The sequence below is a fragment of the Camellia sinensis genome, chromosome 5 (genome assembly GCF_055761805.1).
Source record: "Camellia sinensis isolate YWXY chromosome 5, ASM5576180v1, whole genome shotgun sequence".
Taxonomy (NCBI): Eukaryota; Viridiplantae; Streptophyta; class Magnoliopsida; order Ericales; family Theaceae; genus Camellia; species Camellia sinensis.
Genome location: NC_138965.1, coordinates 104,432,980 through 104,447,620, shown reverse-complemented (window position 1 = coordinate 104,447,620; position 14,641 = coordinate 104,432,980). Strand labels below are relative to the sequence as shown.

Genomic DNA, 14,641 nt, shown 5'->3' with positions numbered 1-14,641 from the left:
ACCCCCTCTCCAACCTAGCTGTCTTGCACATTTCATGATCTTTAATTACGACCAAATATATCCACAACAGTGGTTACTTAAGGGCTGGCACATACGTTTCATTATTTAGAATTCTTTCTAGTTGGTGATGATGAAACTATGTACTAATATCAATTAAAGCTTTGATGAGCTTAGCCCTCATAAAATGTGGTGTGCATTTTGAGACAAAGAAAGTGCATTCAAAATATAGGACTCTTTTTGTTTTGTCTGATTTGATTTGATTTGAATGATGATCACTCCTTGTTGGGAAAGTGAAAGTGAACATTGCATGGTTTGTCTCATAAGAATTTGAAACCAAAATATCCTAAATGTTTTTGGTTCACTAATAAATGCTCATTGAGTTGGCAATATATAAAGTGACTAGTCACTACAAGCCATGTGCAATGCACAAGAAGGATGAATCAACCTTTGTTACTATGAGAGAAAAATCTGTAGATTCCTTTTCCTTTTCCTTTTTTTCTGGGGGATGGCGAAACTACAAAGACAACTTTTATTTTTTGAATAAATTTTTTAATTTTTTATTTAGTACAATTTAAACCATTCTACTTGTCTTCCCACACACAAACAATAAGTAATTAACAATAAATAATTAGAATAATCAGTTAATTACATTAATACTGCATCAACTATTAGTGAGTATCACTTAACTTCTATATTTATAAATCCGTTTATATTGACTTCCAACTATAAAAATAATATAAATACACTCCTTCTAAGGAGGTGGTCTAAAGGGTATGGAAGTTGTACATTTTCATAATTGAAGAGGTCAAAATATAAGGGTGTATAGATGATGGAATAAATTAATATTTGCAAATAAACATACATTATTGTATACTATTTGGACTTTGTTTTTAGTTGAGAATATCTTAGTGTAATTAACCCTAAAATGATCATGTCTTGAACATTCAACAAAAATTAATTAAAGTAAACTACCCTTGAATAATTTAACATAACCCCAAAAAAAAAAATATATATGTATATATATATATATATATTATTTTAAAAGAAAATGAGTCAATTATTTTAAAAGAATAAAATGAGTCAATTTTAGTTATATATGAGTTACAACTTACAACCAAACATATGAAATATGATTTGTAGTTTGGTAGTCGAGAAGTAAATGAAAGATGAATCTGATAGTTTAGTACTATAGGCTTTCCCTTTATAAACACACTCAATTACATGAAAATATGTTAATATAAATAAAATTTAATACAATATATACATAGATTCGAGTCTCAAGTTAATTTGATTTAAATATGGGCTAAGCCAAGAATCTACCCAATCATTAATGATTTTAATACCAAGAACCAAACCATTGTACCAAAAAAAACCTGAGTCAGCCCAACACATAGAGAGGCCAGGTTAGTTTGGTTCTCAAATTTTATTTTGTGCACCCTAATAGACCCAAACAATTTACTTTTCTCCCCAACAGATACTATATCCTTACACTTTTAACCATATATACCTCAAAACATGATACTTAAAAGTGCACTAAAACATTAATTTGTGCAAGAGAAGAAGATAGAAAAGAACAATGGAGTAAAAAAAATAAAAATTATCTTTTCCTTCAACTACTCTTATGACCATCCCTCTAAATTTTGAAATTACTGCAGCTCACAAGATCCACTAATATATATATATATATATATATTGAAGGAAAAGAGTTATGAAACAAGAAAACCTACCAACACCAGCACTCTATTCATTCTATATATTAAAATATAACATATCATCTCAATACAGCTTGTAGAAAGGTAGTAACTACTGTAAAATAAAGACAAGAATTGCAGTGACGCAAAATATGTAGCTAGATTCCTAAATCCAATTTCACAACAAAAAACAAAAACAAAAACAAAATAATAATAATAATAATACTAATAATAATATCCGGAAACACCTCCCTAATGCAAAACACAAATGCCGAGATAATTATTGCTGGTTACACGCCATACGGTGCATAGTTGGCTCATCATTATCATCATTGTCTTCATCATCATAAGCCTCATGCAGTCGGTGCTGCTCCTTCCGCCTCATCTCTTCCTCCATGTTGACATCATGCAAAGTGGTCTCCTCACACTCATCCATCTCCATGTCCAATGACTGCTTGCTTGGCCTCGGTGGTAGAATTGCCTCTAAATCCCGGCACTTGTCAGGGGAAAGAAATCCGGATTCTGGGAAATCCACGTTGAAGTGGATGAAAAGCCGGCCCTTCATGAATGGCCTCTGGTGGTGTGGCATTCCCTCATCATTGATCGCCTTGGACTGACCTGTATTTGGAACAATAAAAATGAAATGAAATCACAGAAGTCACAGTTTCCATTGAAGAACAATCCACAAGGCTGAGTTTGATTATTAGAATAAAAGTGGTGGAAAGTAAAGGAAAGAGTAAAAAATGAAACATCTTTTTTAGTTTGTGTAGCATGAAAGTGGTGGGAAAAAAAAACACAGGAAAAGCAATAAAATTTAAATTTATTCATGCAAGGGTTACTTATAATTAATGGCAATTCCAGGAACACAATATGATCCACAAAAAGCAACGCATGGCTAAGATTAAACCCTAAGTATGGTGGGGTCCACATTCAAAATAAATTACAGCTTGTCAATACACACTGTTTTTATTGTGTTCTTAGAATTAGTGATAATTATAATTTCAATTCTCTGTTTCTTTATTGCGTAATAATTATAATTCCAAATCTCTCTTTTACTTGCAAAGTTTTTTTTCATCTTAATCAAATGCTTGCAAAAAAAAAAAAAAAAATTTCCTTTCCATTTCTTTTCATTCACTTCACATTTTTTACCACTTTCACTTTCCATCATGTTATTCTTTCTAATCAAACGAAGTAGGGGTGAGCATGGTCTGGCTTGGACCGGATTGGCGTAAAACCAGGACCAATCCATTATTTACGGTTTCTGAAAAATTGGAACCAATCAAATCTGTTTAAATCATGGAACCAATCCGAACCAATCCATTTAAATACGGATTGGATCGGTTTAGGACCACGGATTCACATAATTAAATAACAAAATATATATATATAACACTTTAATTTCATAAAAATATAAACATAGCGCTATATTAGTTCCACAATAGTAACATGTCTTTCTATAATAACGACATACTGTTCTAAAATTTAAACAACTATAAGAAAATTGGTTTCACCATAAGTATTTAGACCATTACAAATTAAAATTAAAAACTAGCAAACAAAAGTAATAAAAGAAGATATTATGCAGGTTTAGGTTTGAGTTTATGTTTTATATGGAATAAGAGAAGATACTATGAGGGTGGATGTATAATAAAAATATAGACTATTTGTATACGGTTCGGATCGGTTCCAATCCGGAACCGTGAAGTTTAATCCGGAACCAATCCGTGGACTACGGATTTTTAATTCTTTAATCCGGAACCAAACCACGGATTCAAAAAATCAATCCAAACCTATCGGATTGGACTGGACTGGATCGAATTACGGATTTCACGGATTCCTTGCTCAGCCCTAAAACGAAGTCCGAGAGAGAGAGAGAGAGAGAGAGAGAGAGAGAAAAAAATCATGAAGCCATCTAGTATTTATTTACCTGGCTTGATGACCTCGCCGGGATTTGACTTAATAAGGAGCTGCCTGCCATCAAGATGAGTCAGGGCAAACTGAAAACCACAGAGAGCCTCCGTTAAACTGAGCGAGTGTTCAACATAGAGATCATCAAACTTCCGCTTGAACTTGGGATGCTCCTTTTGATGCAATACAAAAACAATGTCTCCCGGAATTGTATCAGGCTGATCATAAGGGATAACAGAAGCTCAGAAATTTCTTGCCATAATAAGATAATCACAAGAACAGAACACAATGTCAAACGAATTGAACTAGCATTTCATCACTCAGGAAGCTTCAAGCTACAAAATGCTTCTCAGCCACATAATAGAACACAAAACTGTTTCTCAAACCAGCATAAAAGACCACTTTTTAGAATTTGCAAATGATTTCATGAAATTTTCTGTAGCAGTTGGAATGTTGGATAGCATAGAAGGGTGTGTATTTGTATTCCAGTCCATATCAAATTAGTCCAGAACTCCAAGCAGTTCGTGTAGTGTAAAGACGAGAACACACTAAAATCAATTATGTGTGACAATCAAACTTTACTTACTGCCTCATCAGCTTCTCCCCTGAAGGAAATCTTCTGGGCATGCTGCATCCCTTTCTCAACATGCACCTCCAGCACTTTCTTTTCCGCCTTAACCTTGTTACCTTTACACTGCGGGCACCTATCCCTATCACTGATAACCTCTCCTGAAGCAATGACAGATTCCAACATTTTAATTAATATTACTAGCAAACAACATCCCATGTGCAACACATCCATTTTAAACCCCCCCCCCCCCCCCAAGAAAAAAGTGCAATAGCAAATTTGAAATGAACCAATTTCAATTCAATAAAAAAAAATAATGGCTTTAACATGCCTCTGTACTTATTCTCATAACCGCGAAAAAAGGGGGGAAATGGAAAGCAGGACTCCATAAACTACCAACATGAATTAACTGAGAGATACAAAGCAACAGATAACTTTTTTGAAGTATTTTGTGAACACATGTAAGGAAATTTTCACACAATCTGTCATATATTAACCCACAAACCCATTATTACATCCACAGCCCATTAGAATCTTTTACAAATAAATTAAGACTCAAAACTTTGCATGGATATGACCAAACCCCCACCCATTTCATCTCATCATTTCTGTGGGCAACACCAAGAAATAAATAAATAAAGAATAAAGAATTCATTTGTTGTAATCCAAAAGAAAACAAACAACACAAAACAAAAACAAAATATTGTAAGATTGTTCTTCAAAACCTAAAACATGTAAAAAGCATATGGTACTAATTTGAGCTATCATAGAAAAGAGCAATGTCTAAACTACACCATGTTTTTGTAATGTCAAACTTGCCTTTGTTAGCAGTTCTTCTTAAGTAGACCACACATAGTTCTAGGTGGTGATAAAGTTCCATGTACTCATATTTCCAAACCCAAAATGAGTTAAACAATCTCCATGCAAGATATATAAAACCGTTTTGTTAAAGGAGTCAATGAAATTCACAATCCTGAACAGATTAGAAGGCAAAGCCACCAACAAATCTGAATTTCAATAATTAATAATGAGATCAATTATTATGAAAATGGAATTTGATATATCCCACGCTAACAATCCAGTAGTCAACCAATCGACTCTAAATTACACATCCATAAAGTAAAGAACAAAAGGAAGAAAAGTGAAATATGAAAAAAACAACTGTACAAGGAAGCAAAAACAAATCACCCCAAAATAGAAAACTACCTAGAGAGAGAGGACCAAAAAAAGGAGTTACAAAAATAATAATAATGCCAAGCAAGAGCTCATGACAATTTCTCTCTTCTACACTTCTTATGCAAAAACTCACAACACAACTTTTTCTTCAAAGCCACACTTGATAATAGTATCAAAAATTAAGTTCAACTCCACAATTTTCTTAGTAAACCATACAGAAAAACTATTCAAAGAGTGCAAAACAAACTCCACCAATCTAATCTGAGGGCAAATTACCTAGGGAGAAGCCGATTCTTAAGGAAGCAGCTTGGATACTTCAGGATGTGCAACAATGTTTTTAGAGGAAGTGTTATATTATTTAACTGAATAAGATTGAGGGAGAGGTTAGAGAGAGTTCTTGCATATAGAACATGGGTTAGATTCAGCTAATTGATCAACATGTGTTAATTTACTTAATTATCCTATTCCGAATTCAACTAAGGAAGGTGTTAGTTTACTTATTTATCCTTCCTCTCAATCAAAAGAAAGAGCCTGAATTAGAGAAATATTCGATTTGGTTTGGATTTTCTCAGTAAATAAACATGTCACAAAGCTTCACCAAAAATTGTATTGCCCCTAGTGTTTCCTTATTATATTAGTACTGATATATACATATATATATATACTAGAATAGTAGCACTTTAATGCGTGCAGGAAATCAAGGTGAGAGTGGACAGAGGCGGATAGCCATTATTGGCAGTGATTTACTTTTTGGTCCTTGTAATAATAACTACTAGACAAGATAAATATTTGAAGAAAATATAATATTGTTATGGATTCTTTGGGAACCAAAATGGTGACAAAAATGTTTATATTAAGTGAGATGTGTGCTTCATAGAATAGTATATTGAGCCAAAATGGACACAGTGAAACAAGTATTGTGTGGTTCATATAATAGTATATTGAGCCAAAATGGAAATAGTGAAACACGTGTGTGATTGTTTAGAACCTGAGCCTCCACATTCAGGACAGACATGTTGCATCCGTTGGATCATGCCTGGTGCAATCTGTCGTGTTGAGATCTTCATTCCAGTACCATGGCACCCGTGACAGCTTCCAGATGCCCCACTCTTTGATCCTTTCCTGAGAAATTATAAATGCAAATCAAAACATTCATATATTTTAAAAAAAGCTAGAGTAGTGGCCCAAGCTAATAACAAAAAAATGTGAGAAAAGCACATATCTAGTAACACTAGTATTCCCAGTCCATGATCAATATGTCTCAGACTTCCATTTTACTACTTGTAAAAAAATGATGTATTATTGATTGATATTTGATAGATAGATTACAAGATGATGATTCCTATATATAGAAGAGGGTGAGTGTGTAGTAGGTAAGGAGTAGGTGAAGTGGAGGTGGTAGTGGTGTAGTGGGTTAGGTTTAGTGGAGTAGGTGAGGTGGTAGTGGTGTAGTGGGTTAGGTTTAGTGGAGTAGGTGAGGTGGTAGTGGTGTAGTGGGTTAGGTTTAGTGGAGTAGGTTTAAGTGGGTGAAGTAGGTGGAGAGTAGGTGGATTTTAACAGCCCCCCGCAAACTCAAGGGGGATAGGAACTAACCAACTTGAGTTTGGAGAGTGTAACAAAACAAGAAAATACATAAAAATAAAAGAGGATAAGAGACACTGAATGGTCGTGTCAGACCATTGGTGAAGACACTGGATGGTGGTGTCATAACGTTGTAGAGGACACTGTATGGGGGTGTCATAACCATGTAGAAGACAGTTTATGGGGTCATGTCGGACCGTTGTAGCAGACAATGTGGTGACAGTTGTTGTGACAGTTTACGGAGTCTTGCTGGACCCTTGTAGAAACTAACCGGAATCAATGTCGGGACAGTTTACAGAGTCTTGTCGGACCCATAAAGGAGCTAACCGGAATCAATGTCGGGACAGTTTACAGAGTCTTGTCGGACCCTTATAAAGTCGCACCCTCAAAAGGTGTGCCCAATCTTTCAAAAGGCGTGCCATCAAAAAGCGTGCCCAATCTATAAAAAGGCGTGCCATCAAAAGGCGTGCCCATGTTTTCAAAAGGCGTGCCATCAAAAGGCGTGCCCAATCCATCAAAAGGCGTGCCATCAAAAGGTGCGCCAGACACGCGGCGATGCACGCGATCGACAGAACGCGTGTCGGCCTCTTTGTCATGGTCTTTATAAACCGAAGCGGAGGCTGAGGCTTGGAAGCAGAGACAAAAACCTGCTAGAAAAACTCTGAAAAACTCTTCGTTTTCTGAGAGAGATTTCTGAGAGAGATACTCTGTAACACTCTGTTTTCTGAGAGAGATTTCTGAGAGAGATACTCTGTAACACTCTGTTGTCTGAGAGAGATTTCTGAGAGAGATACTCTGTAACACTCTGTTTTCTGAGAGAGATTTCTGATAGAGACACTCTGTAACACTCTGTTGTCCAGAAAATGGCTTCGTCTTCCCGTGGTCTGCTCACTCTCTTTCCAGACCTTAACGAGTCAACAAGAGAGATAACTGGTGCGGGGGCCAGTGAACCTCAACCAAGCGCCCCAGGGTTTGCTCCGTTGAACTTTCCTATGCGGTCTGTGGAGCAAAAAATGGCAGTGCAAACGGACATTGAAGCCAATCAGTATACTCTGAAGTCATGCGTGGAAACCATGACGGCGGTCACAAATTTGTCGAACCGGCTGCAGAGTAGGACAAATGAGGTGCAGCATTTAAATTCCCAGCTGGCTCTGCTCCAACGCATGTATAAGGATGCGCGAGCAGAGATCAGTGTGCTAAAGGCAGAAAATAAGGAACTGAAGCGGAAGGCCACCGTGATGTTCCGATTTGGAGGGCCGCCATATGCTGCAGTGGAGGAGCAGGGAGTAGTGATCATGCCCAGTGGAGTGGGAAATATGGAGACAACACCGGCAAGGGCTGCTCAGGACGGAGGCAAGAAGAAGAGACCTGCAGTAGAGTAGAGGAGAAAAAATTCCGCCTGTGGATGAGGTTGTTGTTGTTGTTGTTTTTTTTTTTTTTTTTTTTTTTTTGTGTAAAATGGTGATCGGAGTTGATCCTGATATGAATAAAATGAGTCTATTGTGCAAGTTCGTCGTCTGCCTGTTTGTTTATGTTTTTTTTTTTTTTTTTGTTTAATAATAATAATAATAATAATAAGAGAGGACAAGCTCACATGGGTGGAACCAGCAGAGGGGTTTGATGTTATGAGTGATTATTTTAATATATATATATATATATAATAAAATAAAAGAAAAGATGGGTATAAAGAAAGTGGGGGATATGGGCGGTGGATGTGTGATAATGGTTTTGGATGGAGAATGGAAAAGAGGATAGAATAATAAGGAGAAAAGGGAATGGGAAGATTAAAATAAAAAGAAAGGAAAGAGAGTGATACTGTGAGAGAGAGAGAATTCATCCGATGCATAGTTCTCCCCACACGCCCCACACAAGGTCTCTCCATGCTCATCTTCATCTTCCTCATCCAAACCCTCCTCTTCATCTTTCGTCTGTGGCTTTGAAAACTTTGTTTGAGATTCGGATCCCCGCACTTTAGAGTTTGACTTGGATTTGTTGCTACTATGATTTGAGACTGAAGATTTCTCCTTCTGTTGTTTCTTTGCAGCACCAGTAACAACTTCAAATATTGTAGGAAGATCATTTATCATATTGAAAAGTCGCTTCCTGTCAGCTTTATCAAATCCGAATCTAGCACCAAAATAGAAGGCGACAGAAAGTAACCATGCATCACTGTGGACAGCAACAAGGGATAACCAGAGGTGTTTGGTTGAGGATGTTGTTGAAAAACTCCCGCGGGCAGCGAAGGCAAGGTTGCCGGCCGGCTGCCCGCCGGAAAGAAAGGAGTATATGCCTAAATCTTATCGCTCTGATACCATGTAAAAAAATGATGTATTATTGATTGATATTTGATAGATAGATTACAAGATGATGATTCCTATATATAGAAGAGGGTGAGTGTGTAGTAGGTAAGGAGTAGGTGAAGTGGAGGTGGTAGTGGTGTAGTGGGTTAGGTTTAGTGGAGTAGGTGAGGTGGTAGTGGTGTAGTGGGTTAGGTTTAGTGGAGTAGGTTTAAGTGGGTGAAGTAGGTGGAGAGTAGGTGGATTTTAACACTACTCAATTCATTTGCGCAAGGCTTCTCAACTTCATCAACCTTGCAAAGGCAACCCACCACACATTACCAGGCCAAAGCTAGCCCATTCCTGTAAAAATTGCATGCACTCACCCAATTTGCTACCACTGTAGGCCAGTCAACAACTGTTTTTTTTCCTTTTGGGGGGGAGGGTTTAAAACGTGAACACTTGTGTCAATAGTAATTTCTACAAAATAACCTAAAAAATAGTATGCCTTAATAGATTTTTTCAAGGATTTCTTGACTCAAATTACAATTTATAGGCACTTTCCAATTTTTTTCTAGCACAATTTCCCAGAAAGTAAGGACTAAAAGACAAAATAAATGCACCAAAAAACAAGAAAGAAAAATTTTGACAATCAGTCAAATAAATACTTCATACAAGTACAAACAGGACCTATAAGGTGGGACTAGGAGGAAAAGATCTATTTATTGAATTGGGCCAAAGTATGTAGTCCCAGAAGAAAAACATCAGACCAGACATCGGCAATCTACTATTGAGGTAAAAATGTGAATTCAGCAGCCAACTTCATCCATACACTCACAGATGAATCCACATGAAGACTACCTCACATAAATATCAATCTAAACAAGAAGCTTCGATAAAAGACCAAACAAACCTAAGCAACAGTACAACAAAATAGAATAATCAACTTAGACAGAAGACATACCCTTTACATTTTGGGCACAAGATATTCCTCGAAAGAGAGATCTTCTTAGTTGTGCCATTGTACAAGTCCTCCAAAGAAACCTTCAGAGTATGAACTACATCTTCACCTTGCTGCTTTCTACCTCTTGAACTACCACCACCTACAAATTTTGAGATCATTGTAAAATGGTAACTTATCTGCCCAAGTTGTCAAAAGAACGGACAACCAAGATAACAATGACAAAAATAAATTTTAATTAAGCAGGCCTCGCACCACCAAAAGAAGCTCCACCAAAAAATTGTTCAAATATATCAAATGGATTATGGGAAGCACCAGCCCCTCCCATTCCCTCTTTAAGGGCATCTTCACCATATTGATCATAAATTTCTCTTTTCTCTGGATCGCTAAGAACTTCATAAGCTTGAGCCAGCTCCTTGAACTGGTTCATAATAACAACAAACAAAAGTGTTACAATAAGACTAGAAGTTCAAAGAAATCTAATTCGAGTACTAATCAAGATATGGTTGTGTATGTTGTCACAAACTATCTTAATTTTGTGCTTGCTTTTTTATTTATTTTTTTCAACATAATAGATTTTAATATCAAAAGTAATCTGAGCATGGCATACAAAATTTTCCAACAGGTCAAATATGCACATGAGCAACAGAATAGGGGTTTATAGGTTCACCTTCTCGGGATCTCCACCTTTGTCTGGATGGTTTTTTATGGCAGATTTTCTATATGCCTTCTTGAGCTCATCTTGACTTGCACTTTTTGAAACACCTAGAATCTCATAGTATTTGTTGTTATCACTCCTCTTTGGAGCGCGCCCAAACATGATGGAAGCACTTCAAAGCAACTACCAATCCACAACAAAGAAATTGAACAAATTAGCACCACTACAATGCAAAGTAGAAAGAATTATACCATGAAACAAATAAATACAAGGTAAATAATTCATTTGAGCATTAGAAAACTCAAACACCGGTTAACAGAAGTTTCCCTAAAAGTTTCAAACTTAAAGCCCTTATATGGGGTCTCAAAACTGCATATTGTTTGATGAATAGTATATTAGAATTAATGTATAGAGAAAGAGAGAGAATAAATTGTGTATTGATAGATGTTATTGATGTATTGAATGTTGTATTGTTCTCCATTATATAGGAGTAAATACAAACATCATCATGGCTTGCGAGAGGAAAAGCAACCTACAGCAAGCACTACACCTAACCTATCCATTATACATTAATCTAATCTACACATTGTTTATATATTTAATCTATATAAAGATACATATATATCTTTAACAGCCCCCCTCAAACTCAAGGAGGATAGGTACAAACCAACTTGAGTTTGGAGAGAATAACAAAACGAAAAAATAAACTGACAAACAAAATAAAATAAGATAGGAGACACTGTATAGTGGTGTTAGACCATTGTAGAGGACACTCTATAGTCGTGTTAGACCGTTGTAGCGGACAATGTATGGTCATGTTAAACCGTTGGTGAAGACACTGTATGGTTGTATCGGACCATTGGTAAAGACACTCTATATTTGTGTATATAGGCTGCTCAAAAGATATGCATATATAGATATATCGCACCCTCAAAAACCGTGCCCCTCAAAAGGTGCGCCCTCAAAAGGTGCGCCCAATACATAAAAAGTCGTGTCGAGCGGCGCGCGATACACGTGATCCTGTTTTGTTTGTCGTCTGCGGCTCTGCGCTCTCTATTTAAATCAAGGTGGAGGCTGAGGCTGGTTGAAAGCAAAACAAACTGAAAGCTCTGCGTTCTCTAATAGCTTTTGCAACCCCTAACATAACATGGCATCTTCTTCCCGTGGTTCACTCACCCTCTTTCTAGACCTTAACGAGGCTACAAGAGAGATAACCGTAGCGGTTGTCCTTGAACCTCAACCAAACGACCTCCCGCCGTCCCTGGTGCTTAGCTATCCAGAAATGACAGTGGAGCAGATAATGGCTACACAATCGGACATTGAGGCAAACTCGTATACGCTAAAATCATGTATGGAGACAATGACTGCGGTCACAAACTTGTCCCGGCGACTGCAGAACAGGACGTTTGAAGTGTATCAACTGTCAGCGCAGGTTACTTTGTATATATAAACAATGTATAGATTAGATTAATGTATAATGGATAGGTTAGGTGTAGTGCTTGCTGTAGGTGTAGTGCTTGCTGTAGGTGTAGTGCTTGCTTTCAGTTGTAGATATGAAGGTAGAGTACATTCCACCCAGAGAGGACGTTATAATGCAGAAGGTATGTGTAGACAACTCCAACGGGCAGCGAAGGCAAAGTTGTCGGCCGGCTGCCCACCGGTGAGAAAGAAATACAGGCCTAAATCTTATAGTTCTGATACCATATTAGAATTAATGTTTACAGAAAGAGAGAGAGAATAAATTGTGTATTGATAGATGTTATTGATATATTGAATGTTGTATTGTTCTCCGTTATATAGGAGTGAATACAAACATCATCATGGCTTGAGAGAGGAAAAGCAACCGAAAGCAAGCACTACACCTACAGCAAGCACTACACCTAACCTATCCATTATAGGTTAATCTAATCTATACATTGTTTATATATTTAATCTATATAAAGATACATATATATCTTTAACATAGTATTCATACACAATAGTTTTTTATCAATCTAAGAATATAACTATGAACATGAATATTGTGCCTGAATCTCCTAGTCCACAAAATTGAGATTTACTTCACTGGTTTGTTTAAAAAATAATTCCAAATAGATGCACTCATATAAATGTGGCATTTACTAAATAACAATATATAAACAAACATACGTACACCGCAGTTGCAATCACCATCACCACCAACAATGGAATCCATTCAATAAGACAATTTGTACAGGCACTCTTGAGCAACCACAGACTGAGTTAACCCCAAAAAAATACAGATTCATTCTTTTCCAACAAAAGACATGAATATATCTATGTGCAACATGATTTGAATAGGTTTATAAAACCACCCAAAGAGATAGATTCCTTTTGCTAATTTTAACTCAAAGCCATTAACTAATTATATGCAACCGAAAAGTAATATATTGCTAGATGAAATTATACTACACTGAAGGAGAGAAACAGCTTCAATAACAACATACAATGTCACTCTATTTACCATTAATTCATGAAACATAAACAGCTTCAAGGCATATCAATATCACCCAAGCTTCCAAAAGAAAACCAAATCTGATCCACAATAAGAAAGATTTCCCCCACACAAAATTTGAACGACGTACTCCCATCAATCACCTTAGCGAAAACTAAAATTCTGTTCAGAACTCCACAAGCCCTATCTACCTTTTGACTAAATGCATTCATCGACATCAGAACCCAAAACAAAAACCAACAGCTGCATACATTCACTCCTCTCCAATCATCCCATCCCATCCAATCCAATTCAACGTTATTTTTTTTCCTTTTTTGTGGCAATTTATACAACACACTTGGATTGCTAGTCTTAAATTAACAAAAAATAAAGACCCACACACACGAAACGACTGGAAGAAGAATCTTTGTGTGGGTACTCGTCAATGCACACAAAGTCCCACTTATCAATGCATTTTAATGCACACTATATCCACTACTTCATGCAGAGTCACGCCAAAAACCAATCTTCACAATTAAAACCCACCAATTAAATGAGCATCTTCAATTAGAGAAGATCATCCAACCTTTCCATATATGGTCCCCACCAACAAAACATATCTAATTCCAGGACAAGGAGTAATTACTAGCAAGTAACACTCATCTCAGAAATTGACAACAAAATAAACTTAGACTAGATAGGCTTTAATTTTGAGAGAATTTGCAAAAAAATAAGAACTCTAAACGCATAAACATCAACAGCAAATCAAAGAACACCAGGAAAACAAAACAAAATCATATGAAACCCATCAAACACTATGAAGCAACAACCTTTTCGCATCATATGAAAACAAAATCTCAGATACACACATGTACACATGCAGAGAATGAAATTAAATCGAAAGAATTGAAAAGGAGATTCGAATACTTACGAGAGGGGTTTTAGGGGAGAGAGAGAGAGAGGGTTTGCAATCTTAGCGGTGAGAGAGAGGCACTTTTAAGGTTAGTGAACAAGAGTCGTGATTGAAGAACCTGCAGGTGAGGTAACTAAGTCCACATCAGTATCTTATTGGGTCCAACTTTGAGAGAGGTCAGATTGAATAAAAATGTTTGACCCTTTTTTCTTTTCATCGGCAGCTTTTTTTGCTTTTTTTTTGTTTTTTTCATTCTCCTTTCATCATCACTCGTCACGTGTGGAAATTGTGAGTTATTGATTGGAGAAGGTCTCTCGAGGTTAAGGGATTGTTTAAAATGATCTAAATAAATGTACTTTTGATCTTTTTATGAAAATATATACAAAAAAATAGAGAGGTGATGTGATAAAAAAAAAATAAAAAGATAAAAAGGTGAATTATTTTTTAATTGCCAAAC

At 36.4% G+C, this 14,641-nt stretch overlaps 1 protein-coding gene across 4 annotated transcripts; it reads right to left on the bottom strand.

Moving 5' to 3' along the window:
* Positions 1 to 1,664: 1,664 nt before the first annotated feature.
* On the bottom strand, positions 1,665 to 14,387 carry LOC114266741 (dnaJ protein homolog 2). 4 transcript variants are annotated; one of them, XM_082869445.1, is made up of 8 exons: positions 14,203 to 14,387; positions 10,832 to 11,002; positions 10,417 to 10,582; positions 10,165 to 10,303; positions 6,332 to 6,465; positions 4,186 to 4,328; positions 3,619 to 3,817; positions 1,665 to 2,309 (listed from the first exon to the last, which is right to left on the bottom strand). In XM_082869445.1, exons 2-8 carry the CDS (start codon positions 10,979 to 10,981, stop codon positions 1,972 to 1,974), a joined length of 1,269 nt encoding a protein of 422 aa, XP_082725571.1. In that variant the 5' UTR covers positions 10,982 to 11,002; positions 14,203 to 14,387; the 3' UTR covers positions 1,665 to 1,971. The 4 variants fall into 4 exon arrangements, with proteins under 4 accessions (XP_082725571.1, XP_082725573.1, XP_082725572.1 ...); XM_082869447.1 differs by lacking the exon at positions 14,203 to 14,387 and adding an exon at positions 14,102 to 14,194; XM_082869446.1 differs by lacking the exon at positions 14,203 to 14,387 and adding an exon at positions 13,302 to 14,185.
* Between the last annotated feature and the right edge of the window lie 254 nt (positions 14,388 to 14,641).

Bases quoted from the DNA above. Each gene is read 5' to 3' on its own strand.
- LOC114266741 (XM_082869445.1), bottom strand. From the start codon at position 10,981: ATGTTTGGGCGCGCTCCAAAGAGGAGTGATAACAACAAATACTATGAG. The intron at 10,304-10,416 runs GTGCGAGGCCTG...CAAAATTTGTAG, and splicing joins TGGTGGAGCTTCTTTTGGTG to GTGGTGGTAGTTCAAGAGGT. The intron at 3,818-4,185 runs GTAAGTAAAGTT...CCTTATGATCAG, and splicing joins GGGGAGAAGCTGATGAGGCA to CCTGATACAATTCCGGGAGA.